This window comes from Furipterus horrens, unplaced genomic scaffold (assembly GCF_987537825.1).
Source record: "Furipterus horrens unplaced genomic scaffold, mFurHor1.1.pri manual_scaffold_10, whole genome shotgun sequence".
Lineage (NCBI taxonomy): Eukaryota > Metazoa > Chordata > Mammalia > Chiroptera > Furipteridae > Furipterus > Furipterus horrens.
The window spans coordinates 42,233,838-42,258,400 of NW_028327180.1; the positions used below are offsets into that span (position 1 = coordinate 42,233,838).

The window sequence follows — 24,563 nt, forward strand, 5'->3', positions numbered from 1 at the left end:
GGTCAAGGTCCTGAGTGGGGTTCAGATGCGGCTGAGATGAATTTAGGGTTGGGTTTGAGGTTGGGACCAAGACCAGATTCAGTTTGAACTCAGGTTTTGGGTCAGCATTAGAGGGTGAGTCAGGATTGGGGTTAGGGTGAGAGTGGACAGGGTCTGGCTAACGCAGAAATTGAAGATAAGGATTGAGTCGGGGTTGAGGTTAGGGTCGTAAACAGTGTTTGCATTAGGGCTGAAATGGGATTCAGGCTTGGGGCTGAGGTTTGGATTCAGTCAGATTCTGGGATGAGTTCATACTGGGTGTCAGCATGGAGGAGCAGATTAGGGTTGGAATTGAGTCTGGGCCTGAGTCCAGCTGTGGGACACTGTCCCTTCCCATTGGGGACCCAGGGGATAGTCACAAATCCAGGAGCACCTACCGGGGAACCTGGGTGTCCCACAGGACCCCGTATCCCTGTTGGTCCAGGTGGGCCCTGGAGGGAAAAACAGATTGAAAAACCTTCAAGTTCAAGACAAGGGGTGTGGCACTAGAGATGTCAGTCACTGTCTCCTGCCCCTCCCCCTGCCACCAAGCCACAGCTGCACACCTACACCCCAACCTTGTCTCTCCAGCACCAGATGATGGGATCAGATATAGGCATCTGTCCTAAGCTTAGCCCATCAGGACTTTTCCCCAGAAGTCCCACCAGCACCCAGGGACTGATGCTGGGGCTGGAGTTCCAAAGGGAAGCTGAAGACGCAATGCCTGAGACCCACGCGGAGTCACAGCAGAGAGAATGAGGTGCCACCAAGAAGAGGAGGAGGAGAGAGTAACTGCCTCAGCACCCACTCTGGTCTCCTGGGGCCTCGGCGACTCAGTTGGCCCCTTCATTTCAGGTACTTTGAGTGGCTTCTCTTACTAACAGGGATCAAGATCGGGCTCAGGAAGACAGGAAGCTCCATGACCTCTCCTCTGACTGCCTGCCCATCTTCCACATTCCTCTCCCCTCCCCCAGAACCCACCCCCTAGTGGGGCCCCCACTCACCGCATCCCCCTTACTGCCTTTGCTCCCCTTGTGACCAGGGGTGCCCACTTCCCCCTGCAAAAGAAACAGGATGAGGGAGGACCCTGGCCCCCTACTCCCAGCCCCTTCCTCTCCATGAACGCTCACCTTGTCCCCTTCCTCTCCAGAAGGCCCGACAGCTCCAGGGGGCCCTGGAAGCCCCAGGGGTCCTGGGATCCCATCTTGGCCAGTGGGACCAGGGGGACCACGTTCACCCTGATGTGGGAGTAGAAGGAGGGACGTCAGGGGCTAGGGCAGGAGTGGGGTCCTGGCATGTGGAACAGGGTGGGCAGAGCACTTACCGGGGACCCCTTCTCGCCTGCGGAGCCAGCAGGGCCTGGGCTTCCACTTTGGCCAGGAAGCCCAATGCCTCCTGTGGGGCCCACAGGACCACGCTCCCCTGGGGAGCCCTGAAAACAGGGGTGAGAGGTCAGGAAAAGTAGCAATAGTAGTTCTCATTTCTGGGATGTTTTCAAGCTGCCCGGCACTGAGTTCATGTGATTACCAGCATGTATCCAGCATGAGCCCTCCTTGCCCTCCCCTCCTCCTAATTTCACAACTGCTCACTCCTCTCCAGCCACATGGGTCTCTTGCTGTTTCCTCCAAAAAAGCCAGGCATGGTCCAGCCTCAGGGCCTTTGCACATGCTGTCCCTTTGCCTAGAATGCTGTTCCTCCAGACAGCCACATGATTCCTTCCTTACCTCCTCAGGTCTCAACTCAAATGCCACCTTCTCAGGAGGCCTTCGATGACCAGAGTATTTCAACTGCTCAACTGCTGCCCTCTCTCTGCACTACTTTGCTTTGGGACATTCATCATTGCTGATTTCTTGTCTCCCCACCTGGAGCGTAACCTCCAGGAGAAAGGAGGTTTTATATGCTGTTCTCTGGCACATGGATTAGCATGTATCAGAGGAATCATCTCATTGAGTTCAACAATAACCTATGAGGTGGGCTATGATACAGATGAGGCAACTGAGGCCCACCAAGTGACATGACTGTCCAGTGAGTGACAGAACTGACTGTGACCCAGGCCTGTTTGACTCCCAATATAGTGAACTTAATAATGACAAGGCTCAGCTTCCCAGACACCCCAAGGTCCCTCCACCCTGTCCCCACCCAGCAGATGGGGTTGCACTTACATTGGCCCCAATAGGGCCCGAGGAGCCTTTGTCACCTTTCAAACCAGTGGGTCCCTGAAGGAAGAGATTATTCAGTCAGGAGATTCCCACAGGTGGCCCAGGTCCTGTCTTCACTCTGGGGGGCTCACAGTTCCCACCCCCTCCCAGCACTGAGGTTCAAGGGTCAGTCTCCTCCAGGTCATTCCTTTACTTTCATGGTTGTCCCCACCCAGGATGCTGTCACCATGTCCCTGTTCTGAGGCCCCCATTTCCTTCTCTGCTTCACAGCCCAGCCAGGCAGACACAGGAGGGCTCCAAAGGATACTCACAGGGTCCCCGAGGACTCCTTTGGGGCCAGGTAAGCCCCTAGGTCCAGGTGGTCCCTCCTTCCCAAGGGGTCCTGTTGGCCCCACATGCCCCTACAGGAGTGTAGAGGAGGAAGGTCAGGCTCCAGAGAAGCGTTGTCTCCCCGAAACCTATGAATCTGGGCCTGCCCCCTGCAGGGCTGTCTGATCCGTCAGGTGGCAGGGGGCCATTGAGGAGCCTGTGGGCCACTCTGCCAAGATTTGCCACAGGGCAGGGTCTCACCTTGGCCCCTTCTCTGCCCTCCAGTCCTGGAAGGCCTTGTTCACCAGGAGGACCGGGAGGGCCTGGGGGCCCCCTCTCACCCAAAGGTCCTGCTTCTCCTGTCTTTCCCTGGAGAGGAAGAAGATCCATCTTGAACAGAGGTGGTTTGGAGTGGGGGGGGCGGTTCTATCTGAGATCTACTCCCCCCCCCAAATATCCCCCAACTGGTACAAAACTGGGGGAACTTGTGGAGTCCACCCTGACCTGAGGACCCACGACACCAGCAGGACCAGGTGGGCCTGTTTGACCTTGAAAGCCCTGGGGAGAAAAATTAAAAGGCGGTGTCACGCAGGGGGTGGGAGAAAGAAATAGAGATGCTAATGGAGTCAAAGGTCAAGGGGTCACTCACCAATTCTCCTCTCTGTCCAGGGTGCCCAGGTTGCCCATCTTTCCCCTGGGGGCCCTGAGGGACAAGGTGGAAGAGAGTCAAGGCACAAGTAAGGAGCCTCTCCACTCCCTGGCTCCCCTCCCACCCACCCCCATCAGTGTGAGCTCACTTACAGGGGGCCCTTTTGGCCCCGGGAATCCAGGGGGGCCTTGTAGGCCTGGGAGACCCTAAAATGGAACCAGAAGTCATTACTCATCCCTCCTGCCTGGCCCCCCTGAACCCCACATAATGACATGAGCCAGCACATATTGAGTACCTTCTGCATACTAGACTCAGGGCCTAGCACACAGAAGTTATTTCATTCACCACTGCAGCCCTTAGGCTAGGGATTGCAGTTATTCCCATTTTCTAGAGGGGGAAACTGAGGTCCAGAGACATTAAGTGACTTGCTCAAAGTCACACAGCAGGTAAGTGGCCGAGGTAGAACTTGAACTCATGGCTGACTTCAGAGGCTGTGTTGTCTCCCTACTTCCTGGATTTGTCTCCTACCTGGAAACAGACACACACACACACACACACACACACACACACACACACACTTACCTTTTCTCCAGGGACCCCAGGGGCCCCATCCTGGCCCACATCGCCCTAGGACAGAGTGAATGAGATTCAGCAGCAGAACAAACTCAACTGGAAGGGCTGGTAGGGACTTGGTGAGCCTGGGCAGAGTGCCTGCCTGGGGTGTTTGATCACCCACCTACCCCATACCTTGGGGCCTGGTTGCCCTGTGGCACCTGGTTGCCCCCTTTCTCCACGGGAGCCCTGAAGAGGAAAGAAGCAAAGATTAGAAGTGAGGGCAGGGAGCCTAGGACATGAGATCAACTCCTCTGGGTCCTCCTCCTCCATGACTCCCCTTCTTGTCCCACTAGGGACACTGACATAACCCAAATTCTCTTCCTTGCCCATTCTTGACCTCCCCAACTCTCCTCTCTTAGCCCCCCAAGACCCTGTGGGGTGGCAGAAGCTCTCCGTTTTCTTACTGGTGGTCCCCGCTCTCCTTCCAGACCAGGCTGCCCCGCCTTCCCCTGGAAAATAAATCAGGGGAGGGGGAAGCAGAAGAGAGCTATGGGACAAGCACATGACACAGACACACAGAAGCTCCCCATCACAGACTTAGAAAGATGTCTGCCACCATTTATTCACAAGCCTTCCACTCACACACACACACAGCCACACAAAGATCACAGATGTGTGTGATTGCACTTACAGGATCCACACATACAAGCATGTTTGCCCACATGACACCTATTTATCATAGCTACACAGTAGGCACACATGACTGCACACCACTGTGACATGCTCAGGCTGACATGTGGAACTCATGCAATACATTCCTTGGACACCTGTACACTGAATGTAAACACATACATGCATGGATTTATGTGAGAACTCAGTCCTGATAAACACAGCACATACATCCACTCATGCACATATACACAATGTCCATTTACACAGCAACAATGCACACAGAGCAAAGAAATGCATGTGTGTATGCACAGTCATGCAATGTACACAGAAATACATACTTGTATATTTCATATTCTTTCACACACATGAACATGTCCCTCACACACATTCATGTCACAGTCACACAATGTAAGTGCATGCTCATGTCCTGTTCACTCAGTCACAGGCCCACAAGCTGCAGCACCCAGACCCTATCTAATTTGCACTGAGAGGCACATGGGACACACATGCACACATGTACACATAGGCACCTGTGCCATAATGCTGGGTGGGGCCACCTATGTGTGCCCTGCATTGCACACAGGAAGAAGTGTGCGCCAAGTGCTTCCACAGATACCCGGGGCCCATGTGCCGTCATGCACAGCATGTTGTCCCCACATAAGCCTTGCCCTCCTCCCCCTGCCCATCACCACTCACCCGCTTTCCTTTCTCTCCTAATGGTCCCAGGGGACCAGGAAGGCCAGTAGATCCCTGAGTAGAGAGTACCAGAGAGAAGAGATGGGGTGAGGAGTGTGTGTGGTGAGCAGCATTGCCCCCTCACTCCATTCAACCACCCCATTTTTTTAGGCCTTTCCAGGCCATTGATTCCAGAAGCTTCTTTTGTCCCTCCAGCCCCAGCCTCCTCCAGAACAGTCCTCCGCCCTCCTCTCCCCTCACTCTTCCCCCTTGCCCACTCCACTCCAGCCACTCTGGCCTCCTGAGTGCTGCTCAGAAGACACCAACACCCTCCTGCCCCAAGGCCTTTGCAGTGGCTGCTCCCTCTGCCTGAGATGCTCTTCTCTCAGTTCCCCACAGAGCCAGTTACTCCTCACCATTTAGATATCATGCAGACATCTGGCTCTCTGCCACCTTCCTGACCACCACACCCTCTGAGTCACTCTCTGTCTATCACATTGTCCTATTTCGTTTTCTCTATAATATTCATATTGAAAAAACCTTATTCATTTGCATACTTATCCAACATCTGTTTTCCCCACTGCTCTGGTCTTATTCCCCACTGCCTGGCATGTAGTGGGTGCTTCCTCAATGTTTGTTAACTAACCCACTCTAGTCCATCCTGCTCTGCCCATCTCAGAGGCATCTTCCCTCCACCAGGAGGAAGAAGGAGGAAGACGTCACAGGTTCTCATACCCCCTCCTCGCCCCCACTGTGTTTTGAATCCCAGATCCACTACTGTGTGGCCCTGGAAAAATGGCTTAGCCCCTCTGAGGACCAGTCTCCTTGTTTGTGGCCCACAGTATCTCTCTCATAAGGTTTTGGTGAGACTTAAATAAGATAAAGTGTAGAAAGAGTTATACACAGTGCATGGCACATAGTAAGTGCTCAAGAAATGTTAGCTGTCATTGTTATTTCTGATTATTACTATCTGCTGTGGACTGAATAGGCCCCCACCAAAATTCACATGCCGAAGCTCTAATTCCTAGTGTGACGGTATTTGTTTTTTGTTTGTTTGTTTTTATCCTTACCTGAGGGTATGTTTATTGATTTGAGAGAGGGGAAGGGAGAGAGAGAGAGAGAAAAACATTGATGTGAGAGAGAAATATCATTTGGTTGCCTCTCATATGCACCCTGACCAGGAACAGAACCTGCAACCTAGGCACGTGCCCTGACCAGGAATCAAACCCACAAACTTTTGGTGTATACTCCAACCAACTTAGCCACCTGATCAGAGCAGTGTGATGGTATTTGGAGGTGAGAACTTGGGAAGGTAATTAGGTCACATTGGTGGAGCCCTCATTAATGGGATCAGACTAGATCTCTCTCTCTCTCTCTCTCTCTCTCTCTCACTCTCTCTCTCTCTCTCTCTCTCTCTCTTCCCCTCTTCCACTCCCTCTCCCTCTCTCTCTCCTTCCCTCCCTGAAGAAGACAGTCATCTACAAACCAGGAAGAGCCCATACTGATCTCGGACAGCCACCTCCAGAACTGCACAAAATAAATTTCTCTTGTTTAAGCCACTCAGTCTAGGATATTTTTGTTATAGCAGCCTGAGCTAACTAAGATACTGACCTCAACTGAACTGACATGCCATGCCTCCTATAATGCATTGCTCGAAGCCCAAGACACACTGACCAGTCTTGGCTTGGTGGCTTTGCTTTAACATCCATGAGTTTATTACCAAACCTAATTATGTCAGTTGCCCTTGCTATTGGAGTCGTGTGACTTAGTGAAAGTTTACAAAAACTAATGAGATGTAGAAAGGAAAAGAAAGATGTCTATCAAGTCTAAGTTAAATGGAAAATATTGAATATAAAAGGAAGTAATTTAAAAAAATGCTGTCAAATTGGACATGGGCAAGACAACTGTGCTGGATTGAGAGGGCAAAACCATGGAACTCTGAGAGGATTCTACACTAAGATATCTTCACGGCTGTCTTTATACTTCTGCTCCACTTTACAGCAAGAAAAACCATAAATCATTAGTGATGCAATGTGGGTGTAGCTTTGGCAGAAAGACATGTCTAATCAGTAGCCTCATTCATCAAAATATTGGCAAGCAATAGACATTTTTATGTAAGTACTTTTTATTATAAGTTATAACTAATTCAAGATATGTAAGAAATATATTTTTATGATTATTTTCCTTACTGTGTTTGAACCAATTTCAATCACACCAAATAAGGATTCTATAATTTTATTATTATAGAAATCACCATTATTATAATCATATGGATGAAACAGATACCACTGTTATCTCCATTGTGCAACTGAAAAATGGGCTCAAGAGACTTGCCTGGGGTCACTTAGCAAACAAGAGGTGACTTGTCCAGGATCACATATCAGCTAATGGGTGGGGGTTTGAGCCCATGTCTGTCTGTCTTCAAAGCCCATATCTTATGCTATTTATCCACCCATGGGGTGGATAGCTCACCTCCCGGACCACAGCCCAGACCCCAGAGGTTAATCAGTCTCTGAACCCTGCCCTTGCCCACCTTCAGCACGCTAGCTTCTTACCTTAGGGCCCGGACGTCCTGGGTAACCTGGGAGGCCTGGCATCCCAAGTTTGCCCTGTAGAGAGATTATGGAATGAAGGTCAGAAGTTGCAACCCGGAGGCCAGAAGGGAAAGGGCAGGATGGCTGGAGCATGGTGGAAGAAGCAGCAAGGTGAGATTCAGGCAAAAATGGCTTCAGGTCCTGGCTCCTGCCTGATAGGGGCCTGTCCTTGGGCAGCTCATTTAAACGTTCCAAAAGTCTCAGTTTCCTTGTCTGCAAAACGGGGATGAGAATGCCCGTTGTGTGTGGTGGTTATGGGCATAAAAAACAGATAATGTGCATGGAATTGCTCTGTAATGCTGAGCCAAGGAATTAAAGGAGATCATGAGGGCAGCAGTCTCCTGATGTTGGAGAAAAAAGGGCAGAAGGCAGAAGACAGAAGGCAAAAGGCTGGGGGACACTGTGACCACAGGATGAGAAGCCAGAGGGTAGACTGGAGGGGTTGATTAAGGTCCACTCACCTTCTCCCCAGCTGAGCCTAGGGGCCCCTCCTCACCAGGCAGCCCTTCCTGTCCTTTAAACCCTTCAGGACCATCCTCTCCTCGGGGACCTGGGGGTCCAGGGTGCCCCTGGAGTAGAAAGGAGAGGCCCTGATATCAGTCCCTTTGTCACTATTGTTCCCTCCAGTCCTCTATCTTAGCCCCAACTCACCCCCTCCTTGTTCTCCCCAAGTCCCCAGAACCCATACAACCCCTTATCTGGAAATCATCTTACCCAATCACCTTTAAGCCCCCCATCACCCTTGAAGCCTGGGAAGCCATCCTCTCCCTGAATGGGAGAGAGTACAGAGGTCAGAGGTCAGTGTTTCAGGAAGGGACATAGGCAAAGCCCATTATTATGGTCCCCATCAAGGAATCACCTCCCTTTTACCTTCTCGCCTTTCTCTCCCTGAAGGCCCCGGTTGCCAGAGGTACCCTGAAAAATAAAAAAGCTTTCAGGTCCCTCCCCTACTTAATAAGGGCCCCAAACTCAGTCCCCTGCCCCCAAACAGCCAAGACAGTCCCAAGAGGATGTTGGACTGGAGTGGGATGGGGGCAGTGTCAGAGGGAATGATCTTTCCCAAAGCCCACTAGTGTGGTGTGCAAGAAGCTGCCTCTCCCGCTCCTTCTCCCTGGCAGCCTCCCAAGGTCATCTGTGTGGGGATGTGCAGGGAAAGCCAAATTTCCAAGTAATTAATTCCCATCTCCTGGGGACACTGTGTCCACATTTCCTTCTGGCAGGGGAAGGAGGATGAACATTCCAGGCCCCAGCCTCATTCTGAGGCAAAGGAATGGTCCCCATTGTACTGGCTACAATGTGACTCTGTGCCTGGCAACAAGGCAAGTCTGTGCTTGGCTACAGTGAGATTATTCAATGCAAGCCCAGATGCTGCTCACACCAAACTCAGGGCTTGGGCCCCAAGGAGAGCTGCACTTGGCTACAGTGTAACTGAGCTCAGAGACTACAGTGAAATTACACTAGATGTGTTTTGACAATAGCATGGCTGTCTCCAGCCACAGGGAGACACAATGTAACTGAGCACGGTGACTACAAAGAAATTGCACTCGGATACAATCTACTGTGTTGTGGTAATAGCATGACCTCCAGGCACAGGGCAGTTCACTTGACCACAATGTAACTGAACTTGGTTGGCAACAACTGTTCTCTGGCCCTGGCTACACTGTAACTAGACTCAGTGATAACAACTGTTTCAACTACATATAACTATGCCTGACTACAATGTGACAGAGTTTAGCCACCCACAGGCCTCTGCCTCCGCAATTTAGCCTCCTCCCTGATTATACGTAACAGTGTCTGTGCACAGCGCAGAAGTGTGAAGAGGCAACTCTTGGCTACCACCAAACTCTGTTCAGAGACCACAAGTAACAGTACCTGTACTCAGCTACCAAATAGATGTGAATTTTGTTGTCCTTGTCCTTGGTCAAAAGTGCACTTCTATTTAGCCACAGTGTGGCTCTCAGCTTGTCCCCGCACTGTTGTGCTTGTAGCTCACATGACTCTAGGCTTGAGCTTTAAAACGGCCCCTCGCTTCACTGCAATGTGCTGACCTTGACTTGAATGTGGCATACGTACTTACAGTGAAATGGGGTCAGGTGCAAATGGATTCAACTGCTCTCAACTACAGGGTGACGACCCCACTGTAGTGCTGTCCTTGGCTGTTCAGCTCTAAAGTAACACACACACACTTCCATCTCTCACCGCTCAGACCTAAATGCCACTCCCAGTACACTGGCAGAGTGATTCCTCTTGTCACACATGCAGATGTCGCTGATGGAGAAGGTTCCCCGAAACCAATGCTAATGGATCACCCCTCCCTGGAGGCCCCAAGTGTCACCCACCTTCACACCCCGAGGTCCAGGATATCCCCGAGGGCCAGCTGACCCTGGTAGGCCCTGAGATGAAGACAAGTTTAGTGCCATCCTGTCCTTCCCCTCCTTGTTCTCGGTGTCCTCACCTCTCTCCTCATTAGCCCCTGACTCCTGGCCCTGCCCACCAACTCTTACCCCAACTCAGCTGCTCTCAGATCACTTACCTGGGCTCCCTTCTCTCCTGTGGGTCCCTCATGGCCCGGGTGACCCTGGGAAAAAAGTATTCTAAGTTGTCAGAGACCTACATTTACCACCCAAATTCCCAAGCCTTCCCTTTCTTCTTCCTCCTTCTTCCAGCATCCAGTTCTCACCGGAGGGCCATCAGATCCTGTGAGGCCTGGAATTCCTGGGTGTCCAGAGAGACCCTGGAGGGTAATGAACAGTGGGAAGAAACAGAGGGTCTCATAGCCTGGCATCCCACCAGGAAAAGCCCTACTCGGACATGCAGCTACATCAAGATTCCAGAACAAGCAGGTCCTTTGGGTCAGAAAATCTAACCCCAGCTCTGCCCAGACTTGCTCTGTGACCCTGGCCAAACCCCCTCCCCTCCCAGAGCCTCAGAAATCTGCCTCTGGGATGGTTGAGATAAGGGATGGAAAAACAGTGTGAGAGACATGCTGAAGTGGGGGCTCCCTAAGCACTCCTTTCTTTAGAAGTACCTCCCACCCACAGCCTCAGCTGAAGAGGGATAGGCCTCAGCAGGTCTGAGGTGACCCCCACACACACACCATGTCCTGCAAACAGTTAACAGGTTGTTCCCTGTGTCCTGCAAACAGAGGCAGGTAACTTGGCCTAGCGAAGCCAATCAGATTCTCTCCTGAACTTCACCTGATAGAAACTAGGATCAGCTGGATTGGGGTAAAGAAAGTATAAGGTCATGAGGAGCTCTGGACCAAAATGGTAACAAAGCAGCTTGAGACCATGTGGAAATGAAACTTGGGGTAAGGACACACTAAAATATGTGTAGAAAGAAGCCTGTCTGCCAGAGGAGACAGAAACAAGTGCAGAGGAAAAAGCTGAACCATAGGACATCCAAAGAAAAGGCTTTCCTGACCCGGGAGTCTTGGTAATATTTTCTATGACTGGCTTCTGAGGCCTGCGCTACCCCCGACCCCCGCTCCCCCGTATCCTGATAATATCCCCTTATGTAATCTATCTTTGGTGGCTTTTGATTACTTGCAACCTATCCTTACCCAACAATGACACTTTGTTTAGGGAATGTTGCAAGTTATCATTATCCAGAGCTAATGAATGGGGCCCTAATGGAAAACTTTTCCTGCAGACAGAATTGAAACAAGACACGGTTGCAGGGGGAGGTGCAGGGAGTGCAGATAAAGCAGTCACTCACCTTCTCCCCAGGAATGCCAATGGGTCCCTGAGGGCCAGGGAGTCCCTGGGGACATTAAAAAAGAAAAAGAGAGATCAAAGGAAGGCATGAGAAAAGGGTGGTGAGTGCTGCAGTAGGGAGCTGGGGGTGGTCTATGACCTCAGTGGACCATCACCACCCCACGTTATTGAGAAAAATAGCTCAAACCTGGGACCCAGGATTTCCCTGCTGTCCTGGGGGACCTGGTTCTCCTGGAGGACCCTGGGGAGAAAGTACGTGTTTCATGAAGCTGGAAGGGATCATGGCATTGAGGTGTCAGTGAAGTTGACATGGGGGTAGGTCATGGGAGTAGACAAGGATACGAGTGGTCATGGGGTCAGCGTGTCAGAAAGCATTAGGGTCAGAGGGTAGAGTACGTACCACATTTCCTTTGGCACCTGGAGCACCATCGATTCCAACTGCACCCTGGGGGAGGAGAAGCCGTAAGACCAGGGCAGACCCACATGCAGGAGCCTGCGCCTGAGATACTGTGAGCTGCAGGGCGACGGGTGAGTGCACAGAGAAGCAGCCAGGCATCAGCAGTGGGCATGCAGAGAAATGCGAGAAGACAGGCAGAGGTGCAGAGAGACAGTGACATTCTCACCGGGCTTCCTGGGGGGCCCGGGGAGCCTCTGGGACCAATCAGTCCTCGGGGACCCTGCAAGGAAGTGGGAATATTACTCCCTCCTCACTGCTATGAGGCCCCATGAGTCCTGATTTCTGTCCCCTGCACCAGCCAAGGAAGGGATTCAGGGGTCCCTGATACTCACCGGCTCCCCAGCCTGGCCAGTGGGTCCCAGAGGTCCCTGTGCTCCCTGAGAGAAAGCATTATCATTGGGGGTTGGGGGAGGCAGGACCCTTGGAGAACCACCTTTCCTCATCTGGGCAGCCCTTTCCAAGGGACCCCAGAGTCAAGGCGTGCGTCAGGACCCAGCTGGCTGAGCGCTTGTGATTCGATCCAGGCCCCTGCCCTCAAGCCTGGACCTGCCATCCTGAGTCTCACCTGCTGACTCGGGTGCTAGTCTACAGCTCTCAAGCTGTCTTTCTGAGCCTCACAGGCACCTCCTAGCCACCAATGCAGACCCTCACCCCTCATCTTGTCCCCTGACTACCCTGCTCTTCTCTGACTCTCATCCTGGCTTTCTAGCCCAAACCATCTCCTAACTTACTTCCAAACTCACCTTCCTACCATCTTCTCCTGGAGGACCAGGTTGCCCCGTATGGCCAAAGTCACCCTGGGGTGAGGAACAGAAGGGAGTTCAGAGTGGAAAGGTGGGTGTGGAAACCAGCCCCCCAGGAAAGGAGATGGGACCTAAAGGGTGAGGAATGGAGGCTCTGAGACCAGGGGTGGGGAAGGGTTCATGAATATTGGGAGGGGGCTTGGGCATGAGAGAAGGACCCCACACACTCACCCTTTGGCCCTTCTCACCAGGCAGCCCTGGAAGGCCATCAAAGCCCCTATCACCCTGCACAGAGAGACACCAGCTGAGCCTTGAATCCTCGACCCTGACATTCCCTCACATTCCAGTCCTGGCCCCAACACCTACCTTAGGTCCTGTGTCTCCTGGGAGGCCCCGAGCTCCATCTGCTCCGGAGCGGCCCTGTGGTGTAGGGAACATCATCAGGTACCTGCTGCCATTTATTGAGCCCCTTTCTCATGCAGAGTCCTGTGCTGGGAGCTTCTGTGTGTATCAATTTAACTTTCCAAATATACCTCAAACCCATCCATTACTCTATAACCATTGCCCCTCCTCTAGTCCAGGTCACCATCATCACAAAAAGTAAGAACCCTCATCTTCAGTCTCCATGAATTGCCCTGCTGTGCATTTCTCATGGAGAAACTCCCTGGAATTATCTTGTTCATTTCCCTCAGTGGGCCAGACTTATCTTTCTGCACATGCTGCTCCCTCTACTGAATGTCCTTCCTCTCCTGTTTAACCGGTTCTACCCCAGATCTCAGCTCAAGCCTCGCTTCCTCTGGCAAGTCTTCCCTGCCTCTGTGACGTGGCCAGGTTCTTTTCTCCCACACTCAGTGAGCCACCAGTCTGTGTCCTCGACTCTTATCCCACCAACGACACTGACAGACCCTGGGAGCTGAGGCTCATGTTGGGTGCACAGCGATGGATAAGAGGTGACCTGAGGACCTAGGAGTCACTCACCATCTTGCCCTGTCGGCCAGTGGGCCCTACAGGTCCCTGGAGGCCTCGGGGACCCTAGAAGAGAAAGAAAAGAGAATGGAAAGAGGAATAAGAAGGAGGAAGAACTTATTTTAAATCATTCCCTAGCAAGGGCAGTAATTACAAGAGCATCCCCAGCCCCTTTGTCATTTTTCCCAACTAGCAGTTTAACCTGAGGCTCAAGTGGAAGACCTTGCCCATGCAATCCTGTCCCCCCACCCCCAATCTCACCTGTGGCCCCATTTCTCCAATCTCTCCTTTAAGACCTGGATACCCAGGGAGACCCTTGGAAGAAGAGGTGGGTAATGTGATTAGAGTAGGTTCCCCCTCCACTGATGCATCTCCCTCCCCCGTGCAGCCTCTTTACTCACCACAGGGCCTGGGCGCCCAGTGAGCCCTACTGGGCCAGGGGGGCCTTTCATAGAGAGCTGCAAAGACAGGGCAACAGAGCTTCAGGTCTCCCCCAGCTCCAACACCCCCGCCCACCAAAGGGATCTTCGGAAGACCAACATCTACCCGTCTCCTGACTAGCCCTTCATTATCCCCCATCTCTGCCATTTTCTTGACGTCCTCCCATTACTGACCCCCATTGGTCCCCTGATTGTCCTCCACGCACCTGAGCCTGTTGCAGTATTGCCTGGGCCTGGGCCTGCTGGAAGGAGACTGGGGGTCCTTTGAGGGAGCTGCTTGCATACTGGAACTAGCAGGCAACTGACAGTGAGGGGAATCCCAAGGAGAGACTCCACCCCCAAGACTAGGCCACCCTACCTCCTTCCTACCGGCATCATGATCACAGTTCCCGGCAGGCCCCGGACTCCGTCAATGCCAGGGATGCCTGAGAGGCCAGCAGGGCCCTGAGGGAGGGAGAGACACGGAGAGGCAGGAAGGGAGGGAGAGAAGCAGAGGTGAGAGACAGAGACGGAGGAGGAGAGGGGTGGAGGCAGAGAAATGGAGAGAGGGAGGCAGGAGAAAGGGAAAGAGAAGAGGCATGACCGAGGCAGAGAGATGGAGGGAGGGAGAATCAGAAAAAGTGGCAGAGACAGAAACACACAGAGAGAGAGACAGACAAATGAGAGATAAAGACAGAAACACAGAGACATGGGGAGAAAACCAGAGATAAAAGACAGTCCGAGACAGAGACAGGCCCAGGGATAGATGCGGGAGACAGGCCCCGAGGGACAGAAGAGGAGCCCGAGCCCGAGGGACAGTCCACAGATGCGGAGAGAGAGGAGCAGGCGGGGTCAGCACCAGCTCCAGGATGGTGTCCCCAGTCCCAGCCTCTCAAACCACGTTCAGACACCCACACTCCCAACCTCAGCTCCACAGCCTGATACCTCACTCCCCCCCAAGATTGGTATACCCTGGGGGAGCCTCTTACCGGTGGACCAGGGTCCCCAGGGAATCCTGGGGGTCCAGGAGGACCTGAGGGGCCAAGCACACCCTGTTGAGAACAGAGGAACAGAGGTCATGAGAAGGACAGAGTCTGAACCAGACTGACTTCTGACCTGCCACTGACCCTGACCCCATGCTGACCTCACTACCCCACCACTGAGCCATTCCTGCCCCCCTGAAACTACACTAACACACATCAATCCCCTTTACACTACATCTCTATTTTGACATCCTTTGAGTTTCAAATGTCCAATAGTCTTTGAATGACCTGGCAATATTACACCCCAGTCCTTATCCCAGCGACTCAAACACCCCAACTGGAAGAGAAAAACAGAAAGAGGGGAATGCAGCCATGACTCACTCGGGCTCCTGGGGCTCCTGGAGGTCCCTCAAACCGCTGTCCCTGAAGGAGAAATGAGTGTGACCCCCATTCTAGCCCAGATTCCACCACTTTCTCCCAGCCCTGGCCCCTCACCTCTTCAATCACTGCAGGTTCTCCTTTGGCTCCCTTCTCCCCAGTGCCCTGGGACAGGGGGTGGAGAGAAAAGACATGTGAGCCCTGGAGTTCAACAAAGAACTCCCAGCTAACTGACCTCACACTCAACACACACACACACACACACAGGTGTGCGTGAGTGCACAGCGTCCCTCCTCTGACATGCCTCTGCTGTCCTTTCTTCAATAAGTTTGAGCGGCTCAGCTTCCAGCTGCTACCTGGCCATGCTGTGTCCAGGTGAAGAGCACAAACCCTAAGCCAGCGTAGGCTCCTAATCCTGGAGCTATCTCTCACTAGCTGAGACAGCCAGCAACTTATTCAACTTCTATGGCATCACCTGCAAAGTCGGCAAGTGAATGATGACCGTACATATCCCATGAAAATATGAATAAGTTGAAACAATGTTTGGCACATAACAGGCACTCAGGATACGTTAATTAGAATTTTTCACCTCCACCCAACCAACACAAAGGCTAGAACCTGGGCCCCCTTCTCTGTCTGCATAATTTTCCTAGGCAATTTCATCTAATTCCTTGGCTTGAAACAGCATCTGTCCGTTGATCAGTCCCAAGCCTTCATTTCCAGCCTAGACCATGTTTCTTGAACTCCAGAATCTTTTAACCAACAACACACTTAACATCTCCATTTGGATGCCAAACAGGGGTTGCCAATTTAGCACATCCAAGATGAGTTCCTCGGTGCTTTTCACCTGCTCCTCCCTCAGGCTTCCGCATCTCAGTCAATGGTCCCTTCAGGGATCTATCCACTCATCCTTACATCTTTCTCCACCTCCAGCAGCAAGACCAAAATGGAGCAAGGCCCAAATCTGCCCGCTCTTTTCTGTGCCCACCTCCACTGCCCTCCTCCAGGTGACCACGCTCTGCTGCTGAGACTACCTGGTTCCCTGCTGCCCCTCGGGCTCCCCTTATCGTCCATAGGCTGCTCAGCAGCCAGAAGGAGCTTTAAAAGCTCCGACTCAGGTCACGTTCCATCTCCAGTGGCTTCTCATCATGCTTAGACTAAATGTTGAATGAATCACCCCACCCAGAGACCCATCCATTAGCACAATGCCTGTCACAGCACAGTGTCTGTCGATAAATATTTGTCAGCTGCACTGGGGTGATGAAAAGGCATTCTAGGCAAGAGAGAGAATGTGACCATGTGTGGGCCCCCCCACCCCATGACTAACCCAGCCACCCAGACTCACAGGAAAGATCTGGAACTGAGCTCGTGATGACTGTTCCGCTGCTCGGAAGTCGGGGCCCATTGTGGGGCCACCTCCTTCCTCCTCTTCTCTGACTAACTCAGTTTCCAGGGTCCCCAGTTCAGTTCCACTGTTAGGGTCTAGCCCCTCCTGAGGACATTAGCACAGACCAAAGTTTGCCCCTAACCTCCTCCTCATCTACCACCACTGCCCAGGGGCCTTCCTTTCCAACCCCTTCACTTCCCACTCACCTCTAGGATGGTGACATTGTGGCCAATAGTCACAGTGGTGGTGACGACCAAGGGTGTGGGAGTTAGAAGCAGATTTGGAGCTGGTGTCTCTGTCTTGGCGATGTCAGTGGATGTCTGGAGAAGGAATAAGAGAGTAGCAGGTTGAAGGTCAGTCCAGTTAAGACAAAAAAGAAGCAAAGGAAAAGGTAGACCCTACTCCCCCATCCCCAGCACTCAGCCTGGGGAAGGGGACATAGGAGGATTCCCAGAAAACATAAGAGGAGTGTAGGGTAAGGGGCTGGCCGCTGGAGGCAAAGGGGTACAGGTTGGACCAGGACAGCCAGCAGGGGGAGCCCTCATGTGTGCAGGAGGAGGAGGGCTGAGCCAGGTCTGGGAAGCCTGGAAGACAGAGCCGGGCTGCCTCCAGGGCCCAATGGTCAGGTTCAAAGTCCAGCACTCAGGCCAGACTCCCGGAAGCCTATCCCACATGTCCTCTCCCAAGGCAAGCTCAGCAGTCAGCCAGCCAGGCCACAGTAAGTGAGGGAGTGGCAGCTCCTCTGGGCCTGGACAGCTGCAAAGAAACTGGGTCAAGAGCATGAAGAAGACAGTGGGGGCCCAGGTAAGGGGCTGGGGCTGGGGCTGAGGAAGGGGCTGGGCAGCAGCACGCTACTCATGGTGTCCCTGCTCTGGGCCTGAAGCAATAATCTCTTTCTCCCCACTAATACTGAGAGCAGATGTAGTACAACCAGTGACCCTACCCTAAACAAGGACCCCATCCTATGGCCTTCACCAAGGAGCCCTGCCCAGTGACCCACCAACTAATGACCCCCATCAATGACCCCTGATTGATGATCTCCACTAAGACAGTCAACCAATGATCCCCAACAAATAGCCTACATCATTGGCACCCCACGGGTTATTCCTATAACCAGTGACCCATCAGTGTCCCCCTCAATTAATGACCCCATCAATGGCTATAACCAGTTACTCTTCCATTCAGTGACCTCCTCAGTCAATAACCCCAACCAGTGACACCCCTACCATAAGCACTAAGTAGTGACCCCCCCAATTACTAAGCCCCACCATGATCCCTAATCAGTTATTCCCCAGCCAGTGATTCTCCAACAATGAATACCCATAAGTGAGCCCAACTAATGCTTCCAAAACAATGACCCCAATACCAAACAGTGATCTCTCTAACCAATGACCCACCCATGAGTTCCCAAAGAATAACCCTCTGGGGACTCCCAAACTAATTATTTCATCCATGACCCCCTTCAAGTCACTCTTCCAACCAGTGCCTTCCAATCAGTAATCCCCCATGGATGACCTCCTCGACTAATGACCCCCACCCAGCAAGGACTCCACACTCATTATCCCTAAACTAATGACACTAATAACACCAGCAGGGGCCTCCTCAGTGACATCCCCAACATTGAGCTCAAATAGGATCTCCCTCCCTATAGCGAACCTCACAACCAGCAGGCTCTATCAGGGAGGTCAAATAGAGCTCCCAATTTCAATTAATGACTCCCCAATAAATAACCCTCACCGATGGCTCTAACCAATCAACCCAAAGCAATGACACACTAACTAATGAAATCCATCATTCACCCCAGCTGCCCTTAAACAGTAACCCTCATCATGAGCCCTCTAACAATAAGGTACTCATCTGGGTGTGCCCCCTCCATCCAGCCCACCAGAACTTAGAGGCAGAGATGGAAGAGCTCATAAGACAGGGAGAGACCCCCTTCCCACTCCCCAGTCATCAGTCAGCTAAAATAAATCAAAAGTCAGGGACTGGCAACTAGAAGCAAAGTCCTTCAATGAGGTGCCAGTTGTCAGTGGGAATCAGAGACCAGAGGTCAGGAGGTCAAAAATCAGAGGTGAGAAGTCATAGGTCCCTTACCTGGTTCTCTAGGGGGCCAAGAGACGGAGCCAGGGTCAAAGTCTCCTTGTTCTTCTTCTTCTTGCCCTTCCCCTTACGACCTCGGCCTTTTTTCTTCCCCTTTCCCTTCTTCTTCAGTTGAGGGGGAGGGGTTTCTGTCTCACCCTGGAGGACCTAGGAAGAGAACCCCCATCAGGCCTCCATGGAGGGCCCCATCACTCAGACCACCTGAGACTATGTTGGCACGTGGTCCGTTGATCCTGTGTTTTGAAGCCAAAGCTCATTCAGCTTTATGACCCTGAGTCAAGGTCAATTATATGACTGGAGCTAAAGGTCACCCAGTTATGTGACCTGAGATCAAGGTCACTCTTGCCTAGTATCTATTAGAGGGCAGGAGTCACTCAGGCCCATGGATGGGGCTCAGAATTCGCTTATTCCTGAGATCTGGAGCCAGTAATGACTCAGCCTGTGACCTCAGGACAAGACTCTCACTCACCCGGGTGGCTGTAGGGTCCTGGTGGTCACAGCCAGGAAGGTACTGCTCACAGGCCTGGAAGGCAGCCTGAGGATCTGGGCTTATCAGCAGCTCCTGAATATCTCCCTGGAGAGAGGGTGGGAGACAGGGAAGGTAGCCACAGGCTGACTCCAACCCCTATTCCAAGCACTGAGGCTTCGGGCTTCTCTACCCAAAGAACCCTAAGTATAAGGAGAGGGGGCCCCACCATAGCCCCAGCGACACCTCTGTCCCTCAAAACTGAGAGAAGAAAGATTCTATCAGGGTCACAGCAAATCACAACAGCAAACCGCACTTCCCAACATCCATCCCATCAGAGGCTCTCAGATACATGGTGACACCTACTATGTGCCAGGTGCCCTTCAAGGTACTGGGGAGAAGGGGGATACCAGAAGGGTGAGGCCAGCAGCCTCCTGGAGGTGGCACACAGCACAGTCATCAGCTACAGTCCCCACACCAAAAACACACCTGTTACACAGCCAACAACACCGAGCCTCGCCGGCACCCAGAATCATAACCGCTTTGCACACAACCACACACCACCACAATAATTAGCCCAGTCACGCATCACAGCCCTGTCCGCCCAGCACAAGCCCAGGACATGCCACCACAAATGACCTTTCTGTGGCTCTGGAATCCCTCAGTCCCACACCGCAAAGATGCACAGCGACGCATGGGGCTCCCTTCTCCCCGCTCCCTGGCAGGGAGTAGAAGATGGACATCCCCCTTGTCCAATCTCTTCCAATCAGGCTTTAGATAAAACCTCCACCCGCCCTCTGCCTCAGTTTCCCTTACTACTGAACCCATACCTCAAAACTTTCCTCCCCGAGATCCTGGGTCCCCAGCACAATGAGTCCACCTGTGCTGATGAATCGAGGCCCCTGGTCCAACACGGGGGGCTGAGGTTCACAGTCAGCCACCAGGGTCACCATGCGGCCATCCACACTGACTGCCACACGGTGCCACCTACAGGGAGAAGTCCCAGTGAGGAGTGCTTCTCACTGAACAACTCTTTGCACCCTCACCCTCCCTTACTCACCTGTCATCCATGAGGTTGACCTGCTGGGGGAGGGGTCTAAAGGGGCCACCTAGGAGGCCCAGAGCTGGCCCCAGCACCAGGCCCAACTGCCGGGCACCACCCTCATCATAAATGGATAGAAGGACAGACTGGTTGGCTGGCTGGGCCCGAAGAGTGATCAGCACAGAGAAGTTCTCAGGGAAGTGTCCATCTTATAGGGGGGGGTCAGAGAGAAGGGGGCAGCTCAGACGACCTGGCAGTGATCCATGCTCCCAGGATGACCCGCAGCCCCTCCCACACTGACCTACCTGGAAAGAGTTGCCATGTGGGGATGCCCAGCATGCTGGCCTTACCCACCCTGAATGCCCGGTCGCCCTCTGGTGTCCTCTGGGGGCAGAGGCCAGGCACCTCAGGGACCCCAGCCTGGCCCCCCCGCACACCCAGCGCCTTCAGCACATCCACAGGATCTGCAGCAAGAAAGAAGCCGGGGCACAAGGCAGTTAAAATAAGCTCAGAACTCCATGTGAGTGGCTCAGGTTTGGGGACTCAGCTCCCCCCATACTGTGTTTGTGGGTCAGGGAGAGGCAGCAGGTCAGGACCCTCACCCCCCTCAGCACCCCACAGCTGTTCTGGCCTCATTGGGCTGTTGACTCCTGTTCCGTTGTGTGTGTGTGTGTTTTCCCTTGATTTTGGTGAGAGAAAAATACACTGACCTAGTTCTGGGATGAATCAAAGCTTCCTGGCCTGAGCCCCAGAGCCAGATTACCCCCCTCTCCACACTCCCCACACCAAATCCCTGGGGCTGCTTGCCAGGCCTGAAGCCCCCCTGCCAGGGGGACCACATTTAGAGAGGACCCTCCGCTACTTGTGTATTCTCTCCCCACCTCCTCCCTCTGACCTCTTCCTTTGACGCCACTCCCGTGAGCTGCTGCCTCTGATCACCTCTCCTGACTGCTTCCTTCTGACTTCCACTTTGACCACCATCCCCCGTGACCTGCTCCCCGTGACTACTGCCACTTTGGATCTCCCCTCTGACCACTCTTTCTCTGGCCATCACCCCCTTGACCTCCTCTGCCTATCCCAGTCTCCCCCATATGACCTGTGACCTCCCCATTTTATCTCCCTCTTTGACTTCTTTACGACCACCTCTCTCTGATACCCTCCTGACCTCCTCCTTCTGACCCACTCCCTCTCATCCCAGCAAAGGAAGAGACTGGCCTGGCCCAACCAGATCCTGACCCAAGCAGTCCTGCCAGCCCCACCCCATGCAGCCCAGGCTGGCCAGCACTAAGTGGAACCACATGGTTTGGGCAGGGGTGGGCGGGGGCTATCCCTGAGCCTAAATCCCCTGCCTGATCTCCCCTCCCCAACCCCAGCAGACGTCCCACTGACCCCCTGACCCAGCCTGTTGGCAGAAGCCAGATTCTGCTGGATCTGCCCATGACCTCACCCTGGGGGTGGCTCTGCTGACCTCACCATTGGGAGTCATGGTAGGGGGTCAGACTTGGGGGAAATAGGGGCTTGGATGAGGGACCCCATCCCAGCTCCTGCTGGGTCAGACTCTTCATTCTCCAGATTCTGTAGAGCCAGATTTAGCCTCAGCTTCCTCTTGCCCCCAACCTCCTTCTACCCTTTCTCTTCTTTTCTTCTCTGCCCCACCCCACCCTCTCTCTGTCCCACTTTCTGTCTCGGTCTTTCCAGGTCTCTCTTCACGTCCAGCTCTGAATCAGTCTCTCTCCCCCTCCCCCTCCCCTCTGTCTCTGTCTCTGTCCCTTGGTATTTTATTTGTTCTCCCATCTGTCTCTCTCTGAATGTCTCTATCTTGGTGCCTTTTTATCTCTGTATCTCTATGTGGACTACTTTCTCCATCTCTCTCTCTCTCTCTCTCTCTCTCTCTCTCTCTCCATCTGGCCCCACCAACTCTATCTCTAATGGCCTGTTCTGTGGCTGGGCTGTCATTAAGAAGTAATTAGGTTACAGACCCCTGGGGCTAAGATCTGGGCTCCCAGGCTCTGCTAACCACAAGGGTCACTCCCTCATGGAATGGCTGTCCCAGCTGCCCCTCTTCAGACTGGGGCCCAGGGGAGAGCTGAGATCCATGACCCCACCCAGTGTGGCTCTCCCAGGCTCTCCCCTCTCCCAAGCCCTAGTCTCTATGCATGGGAAAAAATATTCTCTGGAGCAACTGTTCATTCATGTTTAAAAAGTGCTTCCCAGCCCTGGCAGTGCAGCTCAGTTGGTTATAGTGCCATCCCAAAGTTGTGAGCCCGATTCTCCATCAGGGCACATACAAGAATCAACCAACGCATCATCAATAAGTGGAACAACAAATTGATGCCTCTCTCTCTCTCTTTCTCTCTCTAAAATCAATAATTTTTTAAAAAGTCCTTCCCATTATCTAACCCAATCTTGCTTCAATCTTGTATCCCTTCTTAAATGACCTTTCAAAAACTGACTGCCCTTTCTTTTCATCGCTGGCTTTGTGACAAGGAGACACACAAGAGGCATTGAGACTTGCCTGCATGGTCAGGGGGTGGGCGTTTGTCAAGGACCCAGCCCACCCTTCCCCCACAGACTCTCCCCTGTAGAGATCAGGGCCCAGGGAGACGTTGGGTGGGGTCTAGGATGTGGAGGGAGGCAGACAGAGACCAGGCTGGAACCTGGCTGGGATACCCTCAGAAGTGTAGGGTGTACCCTCAGGTGTGCCTGTGCAAGTGTGTACAGTGCTACTGTGTACATGCATGAGATTGCGCATGTGTGTGACTTTGGATAAACCAGAGAATGTCTAAGGGTGTGATCTCTGGTGTGTCCATGTATGTATTTGGCCTGCGCTAGAAAGAGTGGGTTCAGCTCTATGTGTCAATGTGAGTTGGGGTCCTGGCAGTGAGGTTGCACATGTGAGTCTGAGACTGTAATAGTTGAGACTTGAGGTGGAGAGATGTGTTAATATGTGACAGTGTTGCCAAGTCAAAGAGTGGGTGACTGGCTGTGAATGTTGACATGTATGAATGCCAGTGGAAGAATATGTGAGAGTTTGAAAGTGTAGGAGGGTGACAAAAGCTGTGACCGTGTGGCGAGTGGCTGATGGGGCTGCCTGGGTGTGGGCACCGGTTTTTAACATTCCTGGTGTCCCAGGGGTTTGTGTCTGAATAATTGCCTGCGGTTGAACGACTGTGTGAATGTGTGAGCGTGGGAATGGGGCATAGGCCAACCTGGGATTATTCACATGAGCAGGCACCTCCCTGGACTTCAGAGAAAGTGAGAAAGTGGGGTGTGTGTGTGTGCGTGTGTGTTGGGGGGCTGAGTTCACTTTAGGGAGGGATTTCCAGGAGACCCTGGCCTGGTGTCTCTCAGACCAGGGAAGCCCTCTCTATCACCACTTGAGGAACCATAATCATCCCAAACCCAAACCTCAGGTGCCCAGTCCCCGGAACCCTGCGCGGGGCGTGCGCGGCAGCCAGCCAGATGCGCACAGCTGGGCGTGCGTCAGCGCTGACTCACCCGTCCGGCGGCCCCCGGGACCCTTGGGGGGGCTCCTGAGAAGTTTCTCGGGAAAAACACCCCAAGCTCGCTCAGCTGGGGTGGGGAGCCATTTCCGCTCCTGCCCCCGCCCGCCTTCCGCCCCGCCCCATGCCCCGCCCCGCCTAGCCCCTCACCGCGGCCCTCCCGAGGCCCTGTCCATGGTGCTGATCTCTGCTCTGGGGAGCGCCGCGAAGGGAGGAGGGGGAAGAGGTTGAGGAGAGGAGGTGGTCGCACTACTATTGGGAGGAGAGGAGGGAGAGGAAGAGCAGAGTAAAACCATTTGGGGAAACACAAAGGTAAGTGTGAATCTCCGATTAACCTTCTCCCATACTCGCCCCACTCACTATCACGTCCTCATGGGCAATTATTTACACCCCAAAATCACCACTGCAACCTTCATAGAGTCATCCAGAAACACACTATCATAAGGCGTAACACACATGATTATTCTCAAAATCCTTCCTCCCTACACACGCACAAGCACACTTGCACATTCACAACTGACCATCACACACTGGCTCAGGGATCAGCCGTCACACGTGTTCGGACAATCATTGTCAATTCTCACCCTCAAGCACACAATTTTACTCCAAATGTCCAGACACACATTGCTACACACACATACACACACCTATAAATTGCATTCATTCCTATGCACCCACCATGAAACACGGTCCCACATTTCCCCGGCCCGCCCCCTGCTGTCACACCCACAAATCACCTAGAGCGGACACTCACACGCGGCAGCCACCCGCA

General features: G+C 53.0%; 1 protein-coding gene across 1 annotated transcript in view; it reads right to left on the bottom strand.

Moving 5' to 3' along the window:
- The window catches only part of COL5A3 (collagen type V alpha 3 chain), a 36,057-nt gene that overhangs the window by 11,177 nt on the left and 317 nt on the right, over positions 1 to 24,563 (bottom strand). Inside the window, exons 2-44 of the mRNA XM_090289522.1 lie at positions 20,594 to 20,752; positions 20,307 to 20,496; positions 20,077 to 20,233; positions 19,250 to 19,354; positions 18,775 to 18,927; positions 16,887 to 17,000; positions 16,639 to 16,782; positions 15,297 to 15,458; positions 14,922 to 14,984; positions 14,323 to 14,397; positions 14,160 to 14,243; positions 13,915 to 13,971; positions 13,775 to 13,828; positions 13,526 to 13,579; positions 12,914 to 12,967; positions 12,779 to 12,832; positions 12,548 to 12,601; positions 12,137 to 12,181; positions 11,971 to 12,024; positions 11,748 to 11,792; positions 11,535 to 11,588; positions 11,349 to 11,393; positions 10,312 to 10,365; positions 10,165 to 10,209; positions 9,971 to 10,024; positions 8,502 to 8,546; positions 8,346 to 8,399; positions 8,093 to 8,200; positions 7,593 to 7,646; positions 5,059 to 5,112; positions 4,155 to 4,199; positions 3,883 to 3,936; positions 3,718 to 3,762; positions 3,288 to 3,341; positions 3,136 to 3,189; positions 2,991 to 3,044; positions 2,748 to 2,855; positions 2,489 to 2,578; positions 2,181 to 2,234; positions 1,343 to 1,450; positions 1,149 to 1,256; positions 1,023 to 1,076; positions 417 to 470 (exon numbers count right to left, since the gene is read on the bottom strand). Coding sequence (XP_090145648.1) covers positions 417 to 470; positions 1,023 to 1,076; positions 1,149 to 1,256; positions 1,343 to 1,450; positions 2,181 to 2,234; positions 2,489 to 2,578; positions 2,748 to 2,855; positions 2,991 to 3,044; positions 3,136 to 3,189; positions 3,288 to 3,341; positions 3,718 to 3,762; positions 3,883 to 3,936; positions 4,155 to 4,199; positions 5,059 to 5,112; positions 7,593 to 7,646; positions 8,093 to 8,200; positions 8,346 to 8,399; positions 8,502 to 8,546; positions 9,971 to 10,024; positions 10,165 to 10,209; positions 10,312 to 10,365; positions 11,349 to 11,393; positions 11,535 to 11,588; positions 11,748 to 11,792; positions 11,971 to 12,024; positions 12,137 to 12,181; positions 12,548 to 12,601; positions 12,779 to 12,832; positions 12,914 to 12,967; positions 13,526 to 13,579; positions 13,775 to 13,828; positions 13,915 to 13,971; positions 14,160 to 14,243; positions 14,323 to 14,397; positions 14,922 to 14,984; positions 15,297 to 15,458; positions 16,639 to 16,782; positions 16,887 to 17,000; positions 18,775 to 18,927; positions 19,250 to 19,354; positions 20,077 to 20,233; positions 20,307 to 20,496; positions 20,594 to 20,752 — 3,326 coding nt within the window. The remainder of the gene's footprint in view (positions 1 to 416; positions 471 to 1,022; positions 1,077 to 1,148; positions 1,257 to 1,342; positions 1,451 to 2,180; positions 2,235 to 2,488; positions 2,579 to 2,747; positions 2,856 to 2,990; positions 3,045 to 3,135; positions 3,190 to 3,287; positions 3,342 to 3,717; positions 3,763 to 3,882; positions 3,937 to 4,154; positions 4,200 to 5,058; positions 5,113 to 7,592; positions 7,647 to 8,092; positions 8,201 to 8,345; positions 8,400 to 8,501; positions 8,547 to 9,970; positions 10,025 to 10,164; positions 10,210 to 10,311; positions 10,366 to 11,348; positions 11,394 to 11,534; positions 11,589 to 11,747; positions 11,793 to 11,970; positions 12,025 to 12,136; positions 12,182 to 12,547; positions 12,602 to 12,778; positions 12,833 to 12,913; positions 12,968 to 13,525; positions 13,580 to 13,774; positions 13,829 to 13,914; positions 13,972 to 14,159; positions 14,244 to 14,322; positions 14,398 to 14,921; positions 14,985 to 15,296; positions 15,459 to 16,638; positions 16,783 to 16,886; positions 17,001 to 18,774; positions 18,928 to 19,249; positions 19,355 to 20,076; positions 20,234 to 20,306; positions 20,497 to 20,593; positions 20,753 to 24,563) is intronic.